Here is a 25,608-nt window from a genome sequence, read left to right as displayed (position 1 = left end):
TGCTGTCAATCAGCCGGCGGCCATTACTAAGGCGGTAGTAATATAGTTTAAAAAAAACCACAAAGACATAGAAAAAATATTTTATTGAAATAAAAAAAAAAAACACAACCCTCATTAACCATTTTATTAATAAAAAAAAAAGCTGTCATCGAAGTAGTCCTGGAATCCGCCGTAGTCCAACGACCGAACCTGTAAGAAAACACACAAAAAATGATTAGTAACACATGTGTTAGGGTATGTGCACACACACTAATTACGTCCGGAATTGACGGACGTATTTCGGCCGCAAGTACCGGACCGAACACACTGCAGGGAGCCGGGCTCCTAGCATCATAGTTATGTACGACGCTAGGAGTCCCTGCCTCGCTGCCGGACAACTGTCCGGTACTGAAAACATGATTACAGTACAGGACAGTTGTCCCACAGCGAGGCAGGGACTCCTAGCGTCGTACATAAGTACGACGCTAGGAGCCCGGCTCCCTGCAGTGTGTTCGGTCCGGTACTTGCGGCCGAAATACATCCGTCACTTACGGACGTAATTAGTGTCTGTGCACATACCCTAAGGCTTAGATACAGGGCCCATGTGTGATACTGTCTGTGGGACCCTGTATCTAAGCCTACCACAAGGTAGGCTTAGATACAGGGTCCAGCAGACAGTAATCTTATACAGTATAAGATTACTGTGTGCTGGGGCCCTGTATCTAAACCTACAGTGTGGTAGGCTTAGATACAGGGCCCAGCAGACAGGATCACGCATGGGCCATGTATCTAAGCCTACCATGTGATTGGCTTAGATACAGGGCCCAGCAGACAGCATCACACAATCTGTGATCCTGTCTCATGGGCCCCCTAAGCCTGCTACATCGTAGGCTTAGGGGTTGTGCAGTCCCTAAACATTGATGGCCTATCCTCAGGATAGGCCATCAATAGCTGATGTGTCGCCCGGGACCCGCAAATCAGCTGTTTTGAAGGGGCCGCAGCACTCGTACGAGAGCTGCTTCCCCTTCATTTCACTACTCGCCCACACTGTGAATCGCCGAAACCGATTCACAGTGTGACCGGAATGAAGTGACAGGAATGAAGGGGAGCAGCTCTCGTACGAGTGCTGCGGCCCCTTCAAAACAGCTGATTGGCGGGTCCCAGGAGTCGGACCCCGCCAGTCAGGGCTATCTTACCTTCCTCTTCGGCCGCGGCGGGAGTTCTGTAGTCTCGATGCTGTGCGCGGCGGCATAGCGCTGTGACGTCATGCGCTGCGCACAGCGCCTGACGTCAGGACCTCCGCTGCGATCCGGAACCAGGAAGGTAAGTAAAGTATGTTACTATAGTAACAGGGGCCCGCGGCCCGAGTTACTATAGTAACTTTTTATTGATGTGGTGCGGGGGGCCGTGGGCCCCCCTGGCTTCGGGGCCCGGTCGCAATTGCGACCGCTGCGACCCCTATAGCTACGCCAGTGGTCCACGGGCCTCTGTCTCAGTCCTCAGCATCGCGCAGCTGAGAACTGAGTCGGCCAGCAGAGGAACGGGCCCCCTTCCCACGCGGGGCCCTTGTGCAGCTGCACCGGCTGCACATGCGGTATGTCCGCCCCTGATTTGAGAACATACTGACTGCAATCATGGATTACCACCTTATCCTCCAAATAATCCCAGCCAGGTTTACACAGGCAAAAATGGGTTTTTGTTTTGCAGGCATTACTTTACAGGTTTGGGAATTATTTATTATTTGCCAAGACTTTTGAGTGTCTATTCACACGTCGCAACCATATTGCGTTTTGGTTTTTTTTTGCCCCGTGGTTTGCAAAAATAGTAAGAAAAAATGCAATTTGACCGCGCCACATACATTTTATTATGAATTGCACAAACGCCATACGCTCTAAACGGGGGCTGTCTGTCCCGAGCTCCCAGCCTTGCATTATGCCAAGTGTGCCCGCCGTCCACCACTCCCACCATCGTGAATGCCCAGGTTTATATCTTTTTTTGCAAAAATTACCATTTTTCTAAATTTCAATGTGTTTGCTTGTAAAACAGATGGTAATACCACACACAATAGTTACTAGTTAACATCCCCCATATGTCTACTTTATGTTTGCATCATTTTTTTTCACGTACTTTTATTTGTCTAGGACGTTACGAGGCTTAGAACTTTAGCAGCAATTTCTCATATTTTCAAGAAAATTTCAATAGGCCATTTTTTCAGGGACCAGTTCAGTTCTGAAGTGGCTTTGAGGGCCTTCTATATTAGAAAGTCCCCATAAATCACCCCATTTTTAAAACTGCACCCCTCCAGGTATTCAAAGCCATAGTTTGGGTCGTTACGAACACGGTGATACCAAATATGTATACTTTTTTTTTAACGGTTTCATTTTTTCCTTATAATAAATGACTTATTATAGGAAAACAAAAACTAAAATAGCAACCGATCGCCGAATTTAAGGGGTTAATTCGCCGAAATCAGCGGCAAAGGACCGCTGGTTGTCGAGAGTGGAGTTTCAGCTGTCGGCAACAGTGTGCACCCAGTAACTACGTCGTCGTGCGGGAAGTAACCTCCCGCGACGACGTACAGTTACTTACTCGTGTGGATAGGGGTTAAAGGGGTTTTCCCACAATAACCCCCATTTTATAAATCATCAATCTGGGACCCCACTGTTCAAACAATGAAAGGCACCAGATACCTGTTCTCGGCTGGAGAGCAGGATTAGCGTGCGCCCGCAGCAGAATACAGTAGCAGCAAGTGGGCGAGATTTAAACAAATCTCATCCAAGGTCTGCAGACATTATCCGCACCAAATAAAGACTCGTCGTGGAGATTTTTAATACCGCAGCATGTCAGTTTAAGCTGTGGAAAGTAGACACATTACAAATTCTATTGTTGCAGAATTTCCTGCGGATACGCAGCACAATATGCAAGTCCAGATGGTTTAAAATAGAAAAAAATGACTATACTCACCACCCCAGGCGCTTCCATGACAACGCTTCCCTCGGTCCCTCTACACCCGGCCTCACAGACTGCAGCAGTCACATGTGACGATACGTCATCGCTGGAGGACGGGTGTACAGAGCCCGAGGGAAGCATTGACATGGGAGCTTAACTGGTTCACGATGCATGACATATACAGATGTAGCCAAGTTTATCTTGACTTTGGTAACGTGCTGCAGCCTGATATCACACAACAAAAGCCATTGTAAAGTCAGTAAAAAAGTCAAGTTAAAGGAATGGATGCCATGATTAAGAGCACCAGTTGTGCTTGAAACGCGTAGGCGCTGAATACCTACACAATACTGCCTTGATGCCTGTATGCACCTGATATCGAATTTTAATTTTTGATACAAATAAAAGTGGGACCGAGATCCTTTTTAAATCACATATCTGCAGCACTGGATCAAATTCTTTCCTAATCTACTATTGTTTGCCGCGGACCGTCGCGGAGATCCGGGCGAGGCGAAGGTGTCGGGCGCTGGAACGGTGAGCTGGAGGCTTCCTCCCCTTTACTAAAGTTTCTTGCCTTAAGAGTCAAGATAAAGATGGCTACATCTGTACACTCGTCCTGCTGATCTGGTGTGCCCATGAGATCAGTAGCAGGGCAGAATTCTGATCGCCATTAAAGGGGTATTCCCATCTTGGACAATTATGGCATATCCACAGGATATGCCATAAATGTCCGATAGATGCGGGTCCCACCTCTGGGACCTGAACCTATCTCTAGAACTGGGCCCTCTAAACCCCGTTCTAGCTTACTCGGCTCCCGCTGCCTCCAGACCACTTCCTGCTTAGGAGTTTGTTAGTTATGGAAATAGCTGAGCTCACTGAGCTACTCTGTTTCTGTAACTCCTATAGAAGTGAATGGGAGTTACGGAAACAGCATAGCACGGCAGGCTACGCTGTTTCTGTAGCTACCGAGTTCTGGAAACAGCGTAGCTCGACATGCTACGCTATCTCAGTAACTCCCATTCACTTCTATAGAAACAGTGCAGCTCAGCGAGCACTCAGAGTTCACACTGAGTTTTTTTGCAGACAGATTATGTATGACCTGCCTGCAATTTCTTGCCACGTTTTTCGCCATTCCGGGCTGCAAGCAAAAAAAGCAGTGAAAAACGCTTTCTCTGCCTCCCATTGATTTCAAAGGGAGGTCAGAGGCAACACCTCTGCAAGAAAGTGCATGCAGGTTTTTTTAGTGTGAGCGGCTAAAAGCCGTCTAAAAAACCGCCTCCGCCTCCCTCTGAAATCAATGGGAGGCGGTTTCAGACGTTTTTGGTGCTGATTCCGACACGGTTTCCACGTAAAAAAAACTCAGTGTGAACAGGGCCTAAGTCCCAGTTCACACAGTATTTTGCAGGCAGAAAAAATCTGCTTCAAAATTCCTTCAGGAATTTTGAGGCAGATTTTGACCTGCCTGCACTTTCTTGCCGCGGTTTTCCGGTCATGGCCATTGAGTGCCACGTGCAAAAAACGCTGCAAAAAAATAAAATGCTTTCTCTGCCTCAATGGGAGGCCAGAGATGGAACCGCGGGAAGAGAATGTCAATTTTCTTTCCTGCGAGTGGCTGAAACTGCGAGTGGGAAAAACGCCTCCGCTTCCCATTGAAATTCAATGGGGGACGGTTTTGGGCATTTATTGGCGCCGATTCCGATGTGGTTTGCGCGTCAAAATCAGCGCCAAACAACTCTGTGAACAGGGCCTAAAAAAGCCAGAAGTGAATCCAAACAGAAAGAAAGGTATAAAGAAAAGACAGATGCATCTCCTTCCTCTCTTTTGTGTCCACATCTGTGTTTGGCTAAAAAAAAACTGAGCCAAAAACTGCATCAAAACTGTGTGTGTGATCCTGGCTTTATACAAGCAAAAAGTGGAGCAGTTGCCCATGACAAACAATTAGTTCATTTCATTTATTTGCAAATTCTGCCGAGTGTGAACGTGGTCTTATTATATCTTCAGTTTGTTTCATGTTTTCAAATACAGGTTTATTTGTCATGTAATGGCGGCTTGTACGTGAGGCACAGGGCAAATTGTTACTTTCCTCAGGATTGATTTACATTGGAGGCTGCAGGGAGGACTATGGCGGAGGATTCCAGTCATACTTCATGAATGTGCGACTATGATATCGATGTAGCCACACACTGCACACACTGACCGTTATATTAGACAAGACTCGTCAGTCCCTCCCTCAGAACCCGCTCGCCCCCCGCCTGCCCTCCCCCTCATTACCCGCCGCCCGTTTTTTTTTTACTCTTTGCGACGGTTGGTCACAGTCAGTCAGGACAGAAGTGTCATGTCTGCCGCTGCTGGTGACTCGGCTGCTCGAGTTCGACCCCCTCGGACCCCGAAATGTACCCGTTGCCGAAATCACGGCATTCTGGTGCCAGTGCGGGGTCACTCTGGGCGCTGCGGTTGGAAACTCTGCAACTGCCCCAAATGTGCCCTCATCACCGAGAGACACAATATTCTGTCGGCGCACAAGCTTATCCGCAAGCCTGGGACCGAAGAGCCAGCCCCCGAAGACGGACGTGGGAAAGCTCGGACTCCCGAGAGAACCGGGAACACGATGCATAGTCTATTCCCGGCGGAGCCTACAGGTATACGTGACGTCACAGAGACATCGTAGACCGGTGACGTCACTATGATTTATAGGCGACATATGCTGTGACGTCATCATAGGCATTTACTGAGATCAGTTGACGCTTTGTATGTTTATGTGGTCGTGTGTGGTGGTCTCTAGTGATGTCACCAGTGACAGTTATTTATCATGTTCTATAACGGCTGATTTCTGAGGACTGTTATTTACTGGTCCTTTATTTCATATGATGGCCATGTTGTTGCATTCAGCTTTGGTTTCATAGTAGTGCAGTGAAAATATTAGAAAAAAGCATAAAAAAACAATCCCATAATCACTCAGCAGTGCAAGTCGCCATAAATTCCCTGTGACACAATCAAAGAGAAGTAACCCCCCCCCCCAGGCCTCCTGCACACGACCAGATTATTTTTTTACTCCATAAATACGGATGCGTAGTTGTCCACAACAAGTCATCCGCATATCTGACACGCTGTCCGCCAATATGGTCCGTAGTGCATCCGTATTTACGGATCCGCAAAAAAAGGGAGGCCACAAATAATGTCACCAACATGTCCCGGGACCCCTTGAAAAGGTCATAGGATAACTCAGGCGGCATTTTCTTGGGGAATCCCCTGCCATCGCAACGCTTCCGCAATTACGGACGGCTATGGATGCACATCCGTAGCCATCCGCGGTTTTACACGCGCCCATAGACTTCTACGAGCGAGTTTATGCCGCAATTGCAGACAAGTCCTATATTTTGCAGATCATTTCTACGGCTCAGACGCACATCCGTAAATATACGGAAAGATGTCCGTAGCCTATAGAAATGAATGGGTCCGCAGATTATCCGTAATTATGGATATAAATTACGGTCGTGTGCATGCTCTCTCTTTTTATTAAAAGCTGCGGCTATCTGCTAAACCGGGGAAAATCACGGACAAAACAAATCTTTTACAAAGTGTGAATAGGGCCTTCATTCTATGATCCTGGGAAACCCGATGCGAGCATCTGCATGTACATATCTGACAGCCAGTATGAAGTCCATTAACAATCATGTAGCCTTATTCTATTGTGTCATTGTCATTCACTTTGTTCATGTTTTCTTATGTTTTAGATTTAAAAAGAATGAGAATGTCACCATCCAGGATTTCATCTTTTGAAACTGTAAAAAGAAGCGCGGCCGCCATAATGACAGGTGAATGTTGACTATAGATCAACCACGGAGCATCAATCCACACGTTGACAAGCTGCAGTGCATATGTAATAGCAATTATAAGACCCTATCCACAAATGGCATTATTGTTGTTACTGACATCCGGCCCCGCTACTGAACCGAGAGGCAAGAAACATGTCCCCACAATGTCAGGGTATGTTCACACGCAGCACATTTGTTGCAGAAACTCCATTCCTTACATCTGAATGGGGCTGTTTTTGCAGCATTCCCATAGACTTCTGTAAGCCCTATTTAGAGGAATGGGACAGTCGTAAAAATTCTGCAACAAACCTGCTGTATGTGAATATATCCATTGAAATTTTGGTCACTCCTAAACCTTTAGACAAAACTCACAATGTATTGCCACTGAATGTTGCGCTATTACGTATTTGTGGCTTAAAAGAGGTTCCACCAAAGATTTCTGTTACTGAATCCCTGACACAGCTTTACAATGTCGGTGCTTCTATCATCAGGGTTGTGTCAGGTGCTCCATAGGACATCAAGACCCATTTGTCCTAGTTATGGGCCCCTGCTGATGACATCATCACATATATCCTTATAACATGTAGAAGATAAATTTAAAGGGGTTGTCCAGTGCCAAAAAAATGATGGCCTATCCCCGCCGATCAGCTGTTTTGAAGGGGGTCGCAGCCCTCATACGAGAGCTACTTCCCTTTCATTTCCTTTACTGCTCACACTCAATCACCGACGCACTAGTAGCAGCGGTTCACAGTATTACAGACCTCCCATTCTCTTCAATGAGACAAGGCTGCATTACTGTGAATCACCGCTACCAGTGTTGGGGTGTCGGCAGTCGGACCCAGACCGATTTGATATTGATGGCCTATTCTGAGTCGGTTGGAGTATAGCTGTGCACTAAAATGACAGTTCCATTGTGTGTAAGCAATTGGCACATATCTAATAAATCATTCCAGATCAATTGATAAAAAAGTAAGCTCGCTGATCATTTTTTTGCAGGTCCTCCCATGTATGCAGCAGAATATATGCCAACCTTGGATTACTTTGAAAGAGAGACCACAAGGATGTATCTTGGCTGCCCACCTATATATCATTACCCTGCATTTCCAATAGGTTTACCTTCACCAGGATATAAGGGTGCACTGGTTCCCCCCCCTCCTCCACATCCTCCTTCTGCTGTCATTCCATTTAGAGGTTTACGACCATGTTACCCAGTGAGTATAGGACAATGATTAGTGCAGTTGTTTACTCATTCATTTTGGAAAAATTCTACTTTTGCATTAATTAAACCAATGCTTAATGGTGGCTTTAAATTCATGGCATTTGGCTATTTGTGAACTCAGGTGACAGTTGTAGCCATAAGAACACATTCAGTAACAACATTTATTCCACCGCATATAACTTTGGCATGATTTGGAACAGTCATACGGTTGTCACGTAATTATTGTATACATTGTCCCATTTACTTCTATTGAAGTGAAACTAAAGTTGGAAAAATACACACAACTAATCATGTGAGAGTTGCACTAAATAGTTCTGGTTGCAACCCACGTTCACCCTAGAGAGGACAGCTAAAGTCTCCATTTAGGACTGGTCTAATGTCACTCGTAAATAACATTTGGATGAATAAATACAAATACGTACATTGAAAAGGTGGCTACTCAAAATACCAAAACTTAAAGGAGCATTTCAGTCATGAACATTTATCATCTATCCACCTGCATTTATTGCATTGTTGGCCATTATAGTCTTTTGAAGACATGGAAACAGCCTAGTGAGCACCCCTCTTTTCAGGATTGGTAAGGGATGCAGCAGTCAGACCCCAAGATCAACTGAAGGATCAGACTACACACATGGTTTGTTTGTAGTCTGTAACCACGGAGACATACTGTAGATCTGTAGGCACATAGGTTTGCATTGGAGATGTATAAACTAAATGGTAGGATATTTTTAATGAAGACTATTTGCAAAGTTGCTTAATTTTTTTTTAACGTTTGGTTACAAAAGTGCACATTTTGGCAAGGGGAGATTTCTTAATACCGTCCTAAAGTTTGACAGGTAAAACTTTACCAGACAGGCAGAACAAATGAATCACATCGGTGCAGGCTGTTTGATAAATTTGGCACATTTTACAACTCCTCTTATACACATCCCGTTTTGTAGACACTTTTCAATACTGTTGAGTGATGTGTAAAAAGTTTCTGAAACACAATAAATTTGGTGAACCGCATGTACGCCACTTTTTTACTCAAGAATTCTGGAGCATTTTGCTTTGTAAATCTCCCCCAGAGTTTGTCCTCAAATTTTTTAAGTCAGTGGAATCAGTTCTTCTGCCTCTAAAAACATCCTGGCCACATGGAAAGAATTAAATCAATGGTCGCGAAAATCCACCTGTCATATATGAAGGACGCAAACTGACTATTTTAATGCAAAATGTATTGCTATACAAAACATTAGGTTCCATGTAGTTGTCAATTCCTCTGAATTTTTAGTATAATAGGAGTCAACTGACCAGTTCTAATATATCCTACTCTATTCCATGTCACACTTCCAGGGTCCAGTAAGCTGAGATACGGGAATTGTTCGCCCAGGTCCTAACACGTGAGAGCTTGTGGTCCCCAGTGAATTTCCTTCCCTGACTTTATAAATAGGGGATGGGTCAAAAAATCCATGTTGTGACTTTAGGCTGGCTGCACACACTGACAGCTATGTCTACTGACTCCACCATAAACATGCATGCTTTGCTGAGTGTGTGTCTTTATTTCAAAGGGGAGAAGGGGACACGTCTGGTAGGGGCTCATCTCTCGAAAGAAAAAATGATCATGCATGTTGAAATTCAACGTGGCAAATCCTCTTTTGCCAACATCAGGCGTTGGGGAAGAGTCAAGTACATAAGATCGTTGGCTGATCGATAATCAGTGGGTTTCGCCGACTTTTCTCTCTATGCTGTAAACAGTTGCTCTGTGAAGAGCCTGCCGAAGAAATCCCTAAATCTTACCTCCCTGGATCTTTTGGTGAGACATGGTTTGTCTCTTTGCTCGGTGATTGTTCTATCTTCTGGGTACCATCATGTTGTGTCTGTTGGATCAATCTATACTTCTGCTTTGGCCTTAAAAGTGTTATCCCACAATTCAATTTGTAATTAAATGCTATGGTCCACCTGTTATCGATCACATCTAAGTTATGAACTTAGATGTGATCGGTACCAGCTTGATCCTGCGTGTCAGAGACACACATGACCTGCTGTCACTGAACCGGTCAGTGCCGTTGACCTGGCGGTTACAGGTCTCAGCTCTGGATACAGCTGCTCTGTATACAGGATATAAAGCAGCTGTATCTCAAAAACGAAAAAATTATTTTTAATACAATGTAATTACAAAGTTGCACCAATCACACTGATACACATTTTTATAAAAAGAAAAAAAACACCCACACGTTTTCAAAGGTGTACATAGCCTTTAAGTTACCAGAACAGGCATTTATTTTTTTAAATTGACACCCTATAAAAAAAAAAGATTAAGACGCCGTGTGTTTCAACTTACTTTCTTTAGCATATCTGTAAAGGATCTGCCAGACACAGCTTCTGTGTCGACGCCTGTGCGTAATCAGTCTGCACCTGCTCCTAAGTCTGAGAGAGTGACACGATCTTCTACCAGTCAGGCTGGGAGGCTGAGGAGTGGGAGAGCCTATCACAGCCTGGCCAGACGGAGCTAGCTCCCGCCCTCTGTCTATTTATACCTGCATTTCCTGCTCCTCCTTTGCCTGTGATTCTTTTCTGTTTCCTGGCTCTGCTGCTCCTGCTATGATTATTGAACTTGCTTCATTTTTGACCCTGGCTTTACTGACTACTCTCCTGCTCTGCGATTTGTACCTCGTGCACTCCTGGTTTGACTCGGCTCGTTCACTGCTCTTGTTGCTCACTGTGTTGCCGTGGGCAACTGCCCCATTTCCCTTAGCTTCTGTGTACCCTTGTCTGTTTGTCTGTCGTGCACTTATTGAGCGAAGGGACCGTCGCCCAGTTGTACGCCGTCGCCTAGGATGGGCCGTTGCAAGTAGGCAGGGACTGAGTGGCGGGTAGATTAGGGCTCACCTGTCTGTCTCCCTACCCCGTCATTACAATGTCCACTTTCTTTGCTATTTACTGGTGGACCTGTATGCACTGTATGGCACTGACAGCGTTTTTGGCAGCACCAAGTGGGATCCCTGCTGGTGAGCAAGCTATCCAGTTATCAGCGGCTTCTTCTATGCTGTCTGAGAAGCTGTGATGTCACGGTGAATGCTAGGCTTCTCTAAGAAGTGGAGAATTAACCGCCAATAAATGAACAGTCTGCTCACCGGAAGGGATTCCACTGGCACTGCCGAGGATGCTGTCAGCTAAAATACATACATCACATGAATGTCCCCCCCGGTGAAGAGCACAAAAGATGGATGAGCAGAAAAGCAATGAGCAGCGACAGTATGGGGCGGCATAAGCAGCAAAAGGTTTTTTTAAACTCGTTTTATTGAACACAAAGTTGAAAGTATTACACACATAAACCAGTCACAGTATTATACAAAATACATAGCATAGGAAAGAGATGTGGAATCCCAGTACAAATTTAAACAGGAAATAAATTCCAAAGCATATACATTCAGGTTGTAAATACATGAAATGATAAGTCAAGCACAATTTTGGAGGCGATCAAGTGACGCCACAAGGACATTAGCAGGGTATACAGTGAGAGGCGGTGTACATCATGTTCTCCACACCTTCACAAATTTATGCGGACATCTTCTATTTTTGAACACAACTCTTCATACAGTACAGTTTTATTAACTAAAGAGCATCACTGAGAACAGGAGGGTGGACGATCGCCAATCCACCTAAGAGCTATGGCCTTCCTAGCCATAAATAGCATTTCTCTAAGAAAGATTCCAGTATGGTGCCTCCATTGATCCTCTTGTAAAAGTCCCAATAGACATACCTCAGCGCATAAAAGTATAGGGCTACTGACCAAGTCAGCATCTGTAATACCTTATTCCAGAATGCAGAACACTCCCACATCAAACGCCAAAAATTAGCATTAGGAACTTGACATCTATGACATCTCATAAAGGGTTAAGAGTCTAGCGGGCGCCAGGTAACTTTGATGAAGAATATTCATGTTAAGGATCTGCCAGGCACAGCTTCTGTATCTACGCCCATAGGTAATCAGTCTGCACCTGCTTCTATGTCTGGGAGACTGACTCCATCTTCCACCACTCAGGATGGCAGGCTTAGGCGGGATTCACACGACCGGGTCGTTCCCGAGCCCGAGTATCGGCCGGTAAAATCGGCCATTTTGCCTGGCCGGTTTGCATAAAGTTATGCATCCGTGCCGGGCCGGGCAGATCCGGACAGTGACATCAGCGGCAGCTCCTGAAGGGGAATCCCCATGTGTTCGGGGATTCCGCTTCAGGATTTTCCCCTGATGTCACTGCCCAGATATGGACAGAGACATCAAGCGCTCTGTCCTGGAGCGGAATCCCCGAAAACACGGGGATTCCGCTCCTTTAAGGAGCTAAAGTGCGGCTAGCACATAGCAGAGCGGGGAGATACCTCCCTGCTCTGCTATAGTGGCGTCGCTGCAGTAGTAGCGGCCGCAGCGGCAGCAGCTGCTGCTACTAGCGGCGCCATCGAAGGTGTCGCCGAGCCAGGGTGCTTTTAACAAGCAGGGGAAGGGAGCCAGCGCAGCGCTCCCTCCACCTGCTGTATACCCCGGCCCTGCAACACAGTGTACAGCGATGCCATTCGTCAGAATGGCATCAACTCCTCCTCCTCACATGCACTCTGCGCTGTGAGGAGGAGGAGATAGAGCGCAACCGCCGGGAAACCCGGCCATCACTCGGAACACATTCCGGTGATGGCCATGTAATACCCGGCCCCATAGACTTCTATGGGAGCCGGGCGGCCGGGTGCCCGGGCAAAGATAGAGCATGTCCTATTTTTTGACGCCCGGATTTCCCGGCCGTCAAAAAATCGGTCGTGTGAATAGCCCCATTAGGGGTCTATCATTCCTAATGCAGCCGGGTGCCGGCCGATTTATGAACGGCCGGCACCCGGCCGGGAAACCCTGCCGTGTGAATGAGGCCTTAGGAGTGGGAGAGCCTATCATAGCCTGGCCAGACGGAGCTAGCTCCCGCCCTCTGTCTATTTATACCTGCCTTTCCTGTTCCTCCTTGCTTGTGATTCTTCTTGTTTGGTTTCCTGGCCCTGCTGCAGCTTCTTGATCTATTTGACCCTGCTTCATATTGACCCTGGCTTACGGACTACTCTCCTGCTCTGCGTTTGGTACCTCGTACACTCCTGGTTTGACTCGGCTTGTTCACTACTCTCCTGCTCTGCGTTTGGTATCTCGTACACTCCTGGTTTGACTCGGCTCGTTCACCACTCTTGTTGCGCTCAGTGTTGCCGTGGGCAACTGCCCCTTTTCCCTTGCTTCTGTGTACCCTTGTCTGTTTGTCTGTCGTGCACTTATTGAGCGTAGGGACTGTCGCCCAGTTGTACCCCGTCGCCTAGGGCGGGTCGTTGCAAGTAGGCAGGGACTGAGTGGCGGGTAGATTAGGGCTCACTTGTCTGTTTCCTTACCCCCGTTATTACATAATCACAAGCCCATATACCTAGTCTACCCTGGTCCCTCACACTACTATGGACCCCCTTGAGACCCTGGCTCAGCAAATGCAGGGTCTCTCCTTACAGGTCCAGGCCCTGGCTCAGAGGGTCAACCAGCCTGATGCTACCATGGTAGTGCCCCTCACCTCACCTCTTGAACCCCACCTCAAGTTGCCTGACCGGTTCTCAGGGGACCGGAAGACTTTTCTCTCCTTTTGGGAGAGTTGTAGGCTCTATTTTCGCTTAAAGTCCCACTCCTCAGGTTCTGAGAGCCAGCGGGTGGGTATAATTATGTCCCGGCTCCAGGAAGGGCCCCAAGAATGGGCCTTCTCCTTGGCTCCTGACGCCCCTGAACTTTCCTCCGTTGATCTTTTCTTTTCCGCTCTCGGACTTATTTATGACGAGACTGACAGGACTGCCTTTGCCGAGAGTCAGCTGGTGACCTTACGTCAGGGTAAGAGACCTGTTGAGGAGTATTGCTCTGACTTTAGGAAGTGGTGCGTAGCTTCTCGGTGGAATGACCCTGCCTTAAGGTGCCAGTTTAGGTTGGGTCTGTCGAACGCCCTGAAAGACCTGCTAGTTAGCTATCCCTCTTCTGACTCCCTAGACCAGGTTATGGCTTTAGCGGTACGACTTGACCGACGTCTCAGGGAACGACAACGTGAACGTTTTTGTGTTTTCTCCTCTGACTCCCCCATGATGCCTCCCGAGGTTCCGTTGCTTCGTTCTTCCACGGAAGACTCGGAGGTACCTATGCAACTCGGGGCCTCCGTGTCCCCCCAACAACGTAGAGAGTTCCGCAGGAAGAATGGTCTCTGCTTCTATTGTGGGGATGACAAGCATCAAGTGAACACCTGTCCTAGGCGTAAGAATAAGCAGCCGGAAAACTTCCGCGCCTAAGTGATCATCGGGGAGGTCACTTGGGCGCACAGGTATTTCCCGTAAATATGAAACGTAATAAAATCTTGCTTTCCTTTCAGGTCTCTTTTGGTGGTAGGTCTGCTACCGGCAGTGCCTTCGTGGATTCAGGGTCGTCTGCTAATGTCATGTCTGTGGAATTTGCTATGTCTCTAGCTATGCCTTTGATTGATTTGCCTAAACCTGTCCCGGTAGTGGGTATCGACTCCACTCCTCTTGCTAATGGTTATTTGACACAGCATACCCCTGTTTTTGAACTCCTTGTTGGCTCCATGCATTTGGAGCAGTGCTCTGTACTGTTGATGCAGGGATTATCGTCCGATTTGGTTTTAGTTTAGGCCTTCCCTGGTTGCAGTTGCATAATCCCACGTTTGACTGGAATACTGGGGATCTTACCAAATGGGGTAATGAATGCTTGACGTCATGTTTTTCTGTTAATTCTATTTCTCCCCCTGAGGAGGTGAACACGCTACCTGAGTTTGTTCAGGACTTCGCTGATGTTTTATCTAAGGAGGCCTCCGAAGTGTTACCTCCTCATAGAGAATACGATTGCGCTATCGATTTGGTACCAGGAGCTAAGCTCCCTAAGGGTAGGATGTTTAATCTCTCTTGTCCCGAACGTGAAGCCATGAGAGAGTATATCCAGGAATGCCTGGCCAAGGGTTACATTCGCCCCTCTACTTCTCCGGTAGGGGCTGGCTTCTTCTTCGTAGGGAAGAAGGATGGTGGTCTTAGGCCATGCATTGACTACCGTAACTTGAATAAGGTCGCTGTAAGGAACCAGTATCCCCTTCCTTTGATTCCTGATCTCTTTAATCAGGTTCAGGGGGCCCAATGGTTCTCTAAGTTTGATCTACGGGGGGCGTATAACCTTATCCGCATCAAAGAGGGGGATGAGTGGAAGACTGCGTTTAACACGCCCGAAGGTCATTTCGAATACCTCGTCATGCCCTTTGGGTTGTGTAATGCTCCCGCGGTCTTCCAGAATTTCATAAATGAGATTTTAAGAGATTACCTGGGGGTATTTCTTGTAGTGTACCTTGATGACATACTTGTGTTTTCCAAGGACTGGTCCTCCCACATTGAGCATGTCAGGAAGGTGCTCCAGGTCCTTCAGGAAAACAAACTGTTTGCGAAGACCGAAAAATGTGTGTTTGGGGTGCAGGAGATACAATTTTTGGGTCAAATCCTCACTCCTCATGAATTCCGCATGGACCCCGCCAAGGTCCAGGCTGTGGCGGGATGAGTCCAACCTGCCTCCCTGAAGGCGTTACAGTGCTTCTTGGGGTTCGCTAATTATTACAGGAGATTTATTGCTAACTTCTCGGTCATCGCTAAGCCTCTTACGGATCTCACTCGCAAGGGTGCTGATCTCCTCCGCTGGCCTCCTGAGGCTGTCCAGGCTTTTGAGGTCCTTAAGAAGTGCTTTATCTCGGCCCCGGTGTTGGTTCAGCCCAACCAAATGGAGCCATTTATCGTGGAGGTTGACGCGTCCGAGGTGGGAGTGGGGGCTGTCTTGTCCCAGGGTACCAGGTCCCTCACCCATCTCCGTCCCTGTGCCTACTTCTCCAGGAAGTTTTCGCCCACTGAGAGTAACTATGATATTGGCAACCGCGAACTCTTAGCCATTAAATGGGCATTTGAAGAGTGGCGCCACTTCCTGGAGGGGGCTAGGCACCAGGTAACGGTCCTTACCGACCACAAGAATCTGGTTTTCCTAGAATCTGCCCGGAGGCTAAACCCGAGACAAGCTCGATGGGCGTTATTTCTTACCAGATTCAACTTTTTGGTTACCTATAGGGCTGGGTCTAAAAATATTAAGGCTGATGCACTGTCGCGTAGCTTCATGGCCAGCCCTCCTTCGGAGGAAGATCCTGCTTGTATTTTGCCTCCAGGTATAATCATTTCCTCTATTGATTCTGATTTAGTTTCTGAAATTGCTGCTGATCAAGGTTCAGCTCCCGGGAACCTTCCTGAGAACAAGCTGTTTGTTCCCCTGCAATTCCGGCTAAGGGTACTTAGGGAAAATCATGACTCCGCTCTATCTGGTCATCCAGGCATCCTGGGTACCAAGCACCTCATTGGCAGAAACTATTGGTGGCCTGGGTTGCCTAAGGACATTAAGGCCTATGTCGCCGCTTGTGAGGTGTGTGCTAGGTCCAAGACTCCCAGGTCCCGACCAGCGGGCTTACTACGTTCTTTGCCCATTCCCCAGAGACCTTGGACCCATATCTCCATGGATTTTATCACCGATTTGCCTCCATCTCAAGGCAAGTCGGTGGTGTGGGTTGTAGTAGACCGCTTCAGTAAGATGTGCCACTTTGTGCCCCTCAAAAAACTACCCAATGCTAAGACTTTAGCTACCTTGTTTGTCAAACATATCCTGCGTCTTCATGGGGTCCCTGTCAATATTGTTTCTGACAGAGGGGTACAATTTGTTTCTTTGTTTTGGAGAGCCTTCTGTAAAAAGTTGGAGATTGATCTGTCCTTCTCCTCTGCCTTCCATCCTGAAACTAATGGGCAAACTGAGAGGACTAATCAGTCTCTAGAACAATATTTAAGGTGTTTTATCTCTGACTGTCAATATGATTGGGTCTCATTCATTCCCCTCGCCGAATTTTCCCTTAATAACCGGGTCAATAACTCGTCAGGGGTCTCCCCCCCTTTTTCTGTAATTTTGGGTTTAATCCACGGTTCTCCTCCGTTTCACCTGGTAGTTCCAACAATACAGAGGTAGAGGTCGTTCATCGGGAACTGTGCACAGTCTGGGCCCAGGTTCAGAAGAACCTAGAGGCGTCCCAGAGCATACAAAAATCTCAGGCAGATAGAAGACGTTCTGCTAACCCCTTGTTTATGGTCAGGGATCTGGTGTGGCTATCGTCAAAGAACTTGCGCCTTAAAGTCCCGTCCAAGAAGTTTGCTCCCCGGTTTATAGGGCCGTACAAGGTCATTGAAGTCCTCAATCCTGTCTCCTTCCGACTGGAGTTGCCCCCATCTTTTCGAGTACACGACGTGTTTCATGCCTCCCTCCTTAAACGCTGCTCTCCGTCCTTGGCTCCCTCGAGGAAACCTCCTGTCCCCGTTCTCACCCCTGAGGGAGTAGAATTCGAGGTGGCCAAGATTGTGGACAGCAAGATGGTCCAAGGCTCCCTCCAGTACCTGGTCCATTAGAGAGGATACGGGCCTGAGGAGAGGACTTGGGTACCCGCCCGGGATGTTCACGCTGGGGTATTGGTCAGGAGGTTCCACCTTCGTTTCCCCAATAAACCAGGTCCATCTAGAAAGGGTCCGGTGGCCCCTCATAAAAGGGGGGGAACTGTTAAGGATCTGCCAGGCACAGCTTCTGTATCTACGCCCATAGGTAATCAGTCTGCACCTGCTTCTATGTCTGGGAGACTGACTCCATCTTCCACCACTCAGGATGGCAGGCTTAGGAGTGGGAGAGCCTATCATAGCCAGGCCAGACGGAGCTAGCTACCGCCCTCTGTCTATTTATACCTGCCTTTCCTGTTCCTCCTTGCTTGTGATTCTTCTCGTTTGGTTTCCTGGCCCTGCTGCAGCTTCTTAATCTATTTGACCCTGCTTCATATTGACCCTGGCTTACTGACTACTCTCCTGCTCTGCGTTAGGTACCTCGTACACTACTCGTTTGACTCGGCTTGTTCACTACTCTCCTGCTCTGCGTTTGGTACCTCGTACACTCCTGTTTTGACTCGACTCGTTCACCACTCTTGTTGCTCTCGGTGTTGCCGTGGGCAACTGCCCCACTTACCTTGCTTCTGTGTACCCTTGTCTGTCGTGCACTTATTGAGCGTAGGGACTGTCGCCCAGTTGTACCCCGTCGCCTAGGGCGGGTCGTTGCAAGTAGGCAGGGACTGAGTGGCGGGTAGATTAGGGCTCACTTGTCTGTTTCCTTACCCCCGTCATTACAATTCAATTGTATAATTTTATCATTGGTCGAAGGTGAAACATGAAGATGGGACTCCGTGGCTTCCACCCACTCTTCCTCAGTAAGAGAAGGTATAAGGGTTTTCCATTTACCTTCAGTCAGTAGAGATGTCAATGCTAGTTTAGCATATCACTTCTCACATACAGACATACACCACCACCTTCATATCACTTCTCACATACAGACATACACCACCGCTTTCATGTCACTATTACATACAGACATACACCACCACCTTCATATCACTTCTCACATACAGACATACACCACCGCCTTTCCTATTTGTCCTGTCTTTCCGAAACAGTGTAAAACCCTGTAGATTTACAGCCCAGTCATGTGAAGAGTCCGGCCATGTTTCAGCAACACCAACTATATCTATATGTTCCTCCAGTACCAAGGCCTCTAGCTCCCCCAATTTGCTTGCTAGACTTTTGGCATTTGTGAACATACACTTTAATTTGCATTTCAAATTGCCACGTTTGGTATCAGAAATGTGATTATTTTACATTATTTGGGCATTTTTATTTTCATTGCTGTTTTGTAACAAAAGGATCTCATCCTGTTGTCTAGTCCTCCCCCCACATTCTTTCTCCCCCACCAATATAGTCTGACCTCTCTCTAACCTAAATATCCCTTTATTTTCTTCATTGACCTCCCTTCTCAGCCCTAGTTTAAATACTCCGCCACGCCGGCTAGAATTCTCTCCCCCAGCACAGCGGACCCCCTTCCATTTAGGTGCAAATCTTCTGCAGAGTACCGTTTATACCCCAATGAAAAGTCAGCCCAGTGCTCTAGGAACCCAAAGCCTCCTCTACACCAAGACTTCAGCCATGTATTTAACTCATATAAAGTACAGTGAAGTTTACCGCTCAGACGGCAGTGGTAACAGTCCAATATCATTCAGTATGGGCTCTCTCCCAGAAAAATGCAGTGGACAGTCCGCAATCCAATGAGGGTGTGGATGGTAATTCTTATCCTTGTAGTTCCACCAAGCTCCTTATCGTCTCCCTCCACATTCAAAGAACTCCTGGTAGGAAAAGGATCTTATGTCTCTAATAGATGGAAAAAGGAAGACACATAGTGCAACACCCTCTGCAAAAAGATTGCTCCACGCCAAGTTTAATCCATACTCACAGAAGTAACAAGAAATAAAAGCATCAAGGTAAGTAAAAATCTTTAAAATTTCTAGGCGGCACGCCAAACACTCTCGCCCGACCCTGGGTTTCGCCCTTCCGGCTTCCTCTGGGGCATGATGCCCTGGGGCGAAACCCAGGGTCGGGCGAGAGTGTTTGGCGTGCCGCCTAGAAATTTTAAAGATTTTTACTTACCTTGATGCTTTTATTTCTTGTTACTTCTGTGAGTATGGATTAAACTTGGCGTGGAGCAATCTTTTTGCAGAGGGTGTTGCACTATGTGTCTTCCTTTTTCCATCTATTAGAGACATAAGATCCTTTTCCTACCAGGAGTTCTTTGAATGTGGAGGGAGACGATAAGGAGCTTGGAGGAACTACAAGGATAAGAATTACCATCCACACCCTCATTGGATTGCGGACTGTCCACTGCATTTTTCTGGGAGAGAGCCCATACTGAATGATATTGGACTGTTACCAGTGCCGTCTGAGCGGTAAACTTCACTGTACTTTATATATGCTATTTAGGGTATTTGTTGGATCATACCCAATTTAGTTTTGCCTGCTCCGGTCTGAGAGAGATTTTGTGGGTATTTGAGCCAAGAGAAACCACCATTATATATGTATTTAACTCCCTGAGCTCCCGCTGTCTTTCCTGTGATGCGCATGGCACAGGCAGTATTCCTGAGAATACTACCTTGGAGTTCCTTGCCTTCAGCTTGTAGCCTAGTTCTTTAAAATTATTCTTAAGACTCCTCCACTACCATTTATTGTGTCGTTGGTTCCCACATGGACCACAACAGCTGGATCATCACCAGCCCCTCCCAGTAATTTATCCACCCGTTCCACCACATGCCAAACCCTATAAAAGCATGTGCAGGACAGACCACGTCTCTCCTGAATTTGGACAAAAGATATTAGGGAGTTATTCACAGATAAATCTTTCAGTAAGAAAATCCCATGTTTCTGCCAAAATCCACTACAATCTAAATGATATCGGTGAGGGAACATAAGATTATCCTACAATGGAGCATCCTCTATTCTATCACTAAAGTCGTGCAAATCTTTTGCAGAGCTCCAAATTTGACATGCTACTTTATGCAGTGGAAGGAGTTTTTCTCGGCCATAACACCCAAATGTTTAAACATTCGCACAACAAATGCTCAGAGTTCGGTATCAGGATGCTCCCAACCCCCGATCTTAAATATCTCAGTTATCTGGCCAGAACGTAAAGACAGAAATTGGTCGTGAACCCCCCCCCCCCCCTAGTTTTAGAGCACTGGAGGACAGAGAGAGACAATTTTAAGTCGAGAGCCACCCCATATAAATGAGGTCAGCAAAAGTTTTTTAATAGGGTGTCAGTTTAAAATTGATTTGTGGGATAAACCCTTTAACACCTTAACGACGAAAGATGAATATATCCGTCCTATACGGGAGCTGGTTCCTGCATAAGGACCGACATATCTGTCCTCTGATCACGCAGTTACTGCCACTGTACCCACGCGATCAGCGGCAGGAGCACGGATGTTATACACAGCCTCCTGCCCCAGCTGCCGGAATCGGAGCACGCTCCGATTCCGGCATGTTAACCCATTCCATGCCACTGTCAATAGCGACAGCGGCATCTAATGTGTTTGATAGAGGGAGCTCCCTCTGTCACCCCATCGGCACCCCCGCAAAGAAAACGCGGGGCCTTGTCAGGTTTCCATAGCAGCCGGGGGCCTAACAAAGGCATAGCCTAATAGATTGCCTGTCAGTTTTACACTGACAGGCAATAATGCTTTGGTATACTAAGTATACTAAAGCATTATATCTGCGATCTAAAGATCGTAAAGTAAAGTCCCCTAGTGGGACAAAAAGTAAAATAGTTAAAGTTTATGGAAAAAAAAAAAAGATTACAGTAAAAATAAAATAAAACCACTATTATGGAAAAAAAAAAAGATTACAGTAAAAATAAAACCACTATTTTTCCCCAAAAAGTGGTTTTATTTAGTAAAAGTGTCAAAACAAATAACACATACACATATAAGGTATCGCCACGATCGTAACGACTCGAACAATAAAATTAACACATTAATTAAACCGCCGGATGAACGGCGTCCATTCCCCCCATAAAAAATAAAATAAAAGTTAAAGAGGTTTTCCAGCTTCTGACAACTGATGACCTATCCACCGAATAGGTCATTAGTACAGGATCTGCGGGGGTCCGACACCCGGGCACCGTGCAGATCGGCTGGTCCGGTGTCTCCATGCACCGGACGTACAAGCCGGAAGCATTTAGCTCCAGCCACGGAATAGCGGCCGAGCTGCGGCTATGCTATGTATGGAACCAACTGCTTCTGGGCTCCGTCCATAGCATTAAGTGCCACAACATCCTGTGCCCACAGACCACCAGAGCGGCTTATAGATGCGGGGTCCGGGTGTTGGACCCGCACCGATGACCTACTATCCGATGGATAGGTCATCAGTTGTCAGAAGTTGGACAACCTCTTTAATCAATAAGTCCCATGTACCCCATAATAATACTAATGGAAACTACACCTTGCCCCGCAAAAATCAAGCTCACATACGGCCACATTGACAGAAAAATAAAGAAGTTACGGCTCTTGGAATGCGGCGATGCAAAAACAAGTAAATTTTTTCTAAAAGGGTTTTTGTGCAAACGTAGGAAAACATATAAAACCTTTACATATTTTGTATCACTGTAATCGTGCCGACCCATAGAATAAAGGTAACATGTTATTTACGCTGCATTTAGAACGTGAAAATCAATGCTGGAATAGCTGCTTATTTTCAATTCTCTCCTAAAATAAAGTTAATAAAAGTTAATCGATATATTATAAGCATCCAAAAATGGTGCAATTGCGAAATACAACTCGTCCCGTAACAAACAAGCCCTTATACGGCTATGTCGACGGAATGAAAAAAAAGTTACGATTGTTGGAATGCGACCGTGAGAAAACAAAAAATAACCCTTGGTCGTTAATGCGCAAAAATGGCCTGGTCATTAAGGGGTTAAAATGCAATCTGATAAACATTTTGAAAAGCTAATATAGGGACAATATTGCAGAATACTGTGTTGTTATATTTTAATATATTGTCTTTGCTTTGTTCCAATTTTGCAGCTTCAAGATGGAAGGGGAGACTTTCGTCCAAGCTATTACCCTCCAATACCTCAATACATGCCACCTGGCTATCTGCCGGGTCTACACTACATGCCTCCTACTGTGCCTATGAATGTCAGTTTTATGGCAGAACCCAAGAGAGGCTTATCTGGTAGGGCAATACGTATGTAAGTTCTGTTCTTTTCAAGACTGATTATGTCCAGAGCAATACAGCAAGTTTTTACTGATGTAGCCCTAAGGCTGGATTCACACGAGCACATTACGTCCGTAATGGACGTACGTAATTCGGCCGGAAGTCCCGGACCGAACAAACTGCAGGGAGCCGGGCTCCTAGCATCATAGTTATGTACGATGCTAGGAGTCCCTGCCTCGCTGCCGGACAACTGTCCCGTACTGTAATCATGTTTTCAGTACGAGCCAGTAGTAATTGTTGGCTTCCCTATATGCCAATCTGTTGTTGTTAGCCAACGTGGTGGAGCTAGCTTCTCTGCCTCTGATGCTGACCAATCAGTGTGAGGCAGCTTGAGGGTAGTTCACACCCTGTTGGCTAAGTAAAGCAAAATAGCATATAGGGAGCCAACACAACAGTGGGCAAATCTCTGGGGAAAAAAAGGGCTGGAATCAGGGAGACACCGCTATTCAGGTAAATAAACCAATTCAACTGACCTAGTGACAAGTCCTCTTTAAATTGATTCTCCTAAGTTTGCCAATAGTAAATCTCAAACCCGGCGAATTAATTCATCAATGCATCCTAATGACTGGTGAAACACACATCAGGCAAAAAATGGCTCCTGTTATTTTGTGGCATGTTTACTTCCAAAAAGCAACTTATAAACAGAATTCCAGACTGCTAAACACTACAGGACCTTATTTTGACTGTTTAATGGCAATTCTCCTATAATGTAGAGGTATTTGTGTTCTAGGTCAGGCAGTTCCAGATATCCAGAGCCTTAGGATTGCATCGGAGAGCAGCGAGACACCAGCCAGGGACCAAAGCACCTAATCACTCTGGAAATCTTCCATGTTGCTATAAAAATATGCACCAAATTACTTTTACCAGGACCTAAAGCTATAATTTTGTTTAGAAACCAAAAATCATATAATTGGTTTTCTTAATCTTGTATGTATTGATATATTTTTATGTTTAATTGTTAATACACCCCAATCACTTACACAGTTAAGGATTAAAGGGGATGTACAATTTTAAGAAAATGTTAGGATCTTAGTTTAAAGGGGTTTCCCAGTCATAAGAAATTGATGGCTTATCCTTAGGATGGACCATCAATATCTGATCGGTAGGGGTCCAACTCCCGGCACACCTGCCGATCAGCTGTTTTGAAGGGGCCCTGGCACACATTTAAGTGCTTCTTCCTCTTCATTCCTTATCTGCTGGCACTTGTAGCGGCGGTTTACAGTATTACAGTCTTCTCCCATTCACTTGAATAGACGAAGGCTGTAATACAAGTGTGTCGGTGATTCACAGTACAAGCAGATAAGGAATGAAGGGGACTCAGCGCTCCTACAAGTGCCGCGGCCCCTTCATAACAGCTGATTGGTGGGGGTGGCGGGAGTTGGACCCCCACCACTCAGATATTGATGACCAATCCTGAGGATAGCCCATCAATTTCTTTTGACTGCACAACCCCTTTAATATAGACCTTGGTCCATAGAGTGTTCTGCATGAATGAGCTTGTATGAATTAGTAGAGCTCAGAGATGGTCCTAAATAATTCAGCTAATGAATTTTCAACTGAAATATATTATAAAGTTAGGCTCTGTTCACACCACATTTGGGCAATACAGTTAAAGTTTAAAAAAAAGACTGTATACTGCAAAAAAATATTGTCTACACTTTATATTACAGTTAGGCCTGATTCACACTAACGTGTTAAACGCCCGTGGGACGGCAGTTGAAACAGCGGCCGTCCCACGGACCTATTTTATTCAATGTGGCCGTTCACACAGTCGTTGTTTCACCGGACCGTGTGAAGGGTCCGTGAGAAAATAGGACATATCCTATCTTTTCACGCATCCCTCCATAGACTCTCAACTATGGGGGATGCGAGAGATCGCGTCCCGCAGCGATGAGCACGGATGCGCCTTGGACGTGAAAAACTGCAGTTTTTCACGTCCGAGATGCGCAGCGCTTGTGTGAATCAGGCCTTACTTTGACTTTAGTGTCCAGTTAAATTCAAACAAGAATATCTAAAAGATAAAGGTCTAACCTAGAGGGTGCTGAGAGCTCCTACAGCAGTGCTATAAACTAAAGTATAGGGGGCTGTACACTAAGCCCACTCATCAGCTGAACCCGGGTAGAGGGAGGCACTTTCTGCCAGCGTCTCTCCACAAATCAGCATTTCCCAGAGATCTCTCGAAGATGTTGATTTGCAGAGAACTGCTGACAGACAGATCTACCCATATTCTTCTCATCCAGTTCTTATGGTATATGGATGAGTGAGCAGCCCCCACAAATGCCAATTTGGGGGCTACCCACTTGGCTAACCCATTATCTTGTTTATATATCTGTCTTGTGATAATAAAATTGGACCCGTCCTTGTGTGAGCTGCACCAGTATTCATGATAATGCCGTTTTTTTACAGTCCACAAGGGATGGATAATAAGATGTACTCGGGACAGTTATGTCATGAATTAATTCTGCATTTTCATGAATACAATATCTGGTGCATTGTTAAGATGAAATCTCAGGAATACTGATTTATATTAAAAACAAATGAGCTATAGGAATGATTAGTCTGTTATAAGTTATTACTGTTATATAATAATTGCTGTATGCATTTTTTTGTCTCATTTACTTTAAAGCTTTGTAAGGATAAAGTTAGTTTGCCGTTAACCATAGAAAGTATCAAACAGATTTTACTAATAAAAGTTGAAAGTGCAATTTGCTGACATCTCTTTCTTTATTTTGCAAAACCTAAATCCGTCACCTTAGGGCTCATTCACACTTCCGTATATCAGATCCATATCAATTCCTTTTTTTTTTTTATTAAACAAACCTTTGGCAATACATTCAAATGGTTTTATTAACATTTCAGTTTTGTTTTTTTCCCGATGCCCAACATGTTCTTATAGATCCCAGTTGGTACTGGTTTTTAGTGCAT

At 46.0% G+C, this 25,608-nt stretch overlaps 1 protein-coding gene across 2 annotated transcripts; it reads left to right on the top strand.

Annotated features, from left to right (window-relative positions):
- Nucleotides 1–4,992: 4,992 nt before the first annotated feature.
- DMRTB1 (DMRT like family B with proline rich C-terminal 1) lies at nt 4,993–25,388 on the top strand. Of its 2 annotated transcripts, none has more exons than XM_075833048.1 (5): nt 4,993–5,564; nt 6,660–6,740; nt 7,737–7,951; nt 22,491–22,657; nt 23,414–25,388. In XM_075833048.1, the coding sequence occupies exons 1-5, from the start codon at nt 5,261–5,263 to the stop codon at nt 23,442–23,444; spliced, it is 798 nt and encodes a 265-aa protein (XP_075689163.1). In that variant the 5' UTR covers nt 4,993–5,260; the 3' UTR covers nt 23,445–25,388. The 2 variants fall into 2 exon arrangements, with proteins under 2 accessions (XP_075689163.1, XP_075689162.1); XM_075833047.1 differs by having other exon boundaries at nt 5,002–5,564; nt 22,491–22,641.
- Nucleotides 25,389–25,608: the final 220 nt, after the last annotated feature.

Source organism: Rhinoderma darwinii, chromosome 7 (genome assembly GCF_050947455.1).
Source record: "Rhinoderma darwinii isolate aRhiDar2 chromosome 7, aRhiDar2.hap1, whole genome shotgun sequence".
NCBI lineage: Eukaryota > Metazoa > Chordata > Amphibia > Anura > Rhinodermatidae > Rhinoderma > Rhinoderma darwinii.
Note: the sequence above shows the minus strand (reverse complement) of the source record. Positions and strands in the feature narration are given on the sequence as shown.

Excerpts from the sequence above, each read along its gene's own strand:
- DMRTB1 (XM_075833047.1), top strand. The coding sequence starts at position 5,261 with ATGTCTGCCGCTGCTGGTGACTCGGCTGCTCGAGTTCGACCCCCTCGG. Across the intron at positions 6,741-7,736 it reads CGCGGCCGCCATAATGACAG|GTCCTCCCATGTATGCAGCA; the intron begins GTGAATGTTGAC and ends ATTTTTTTGCAG. Across the intron at positions 22,642-23,413 it reads ACCCAAGAGAGGCTTATCTG|GTCAGGCAGTTCCAGATATC; the intron begins GTAGGGCAATAC and ends TTTGTGTTCTAG.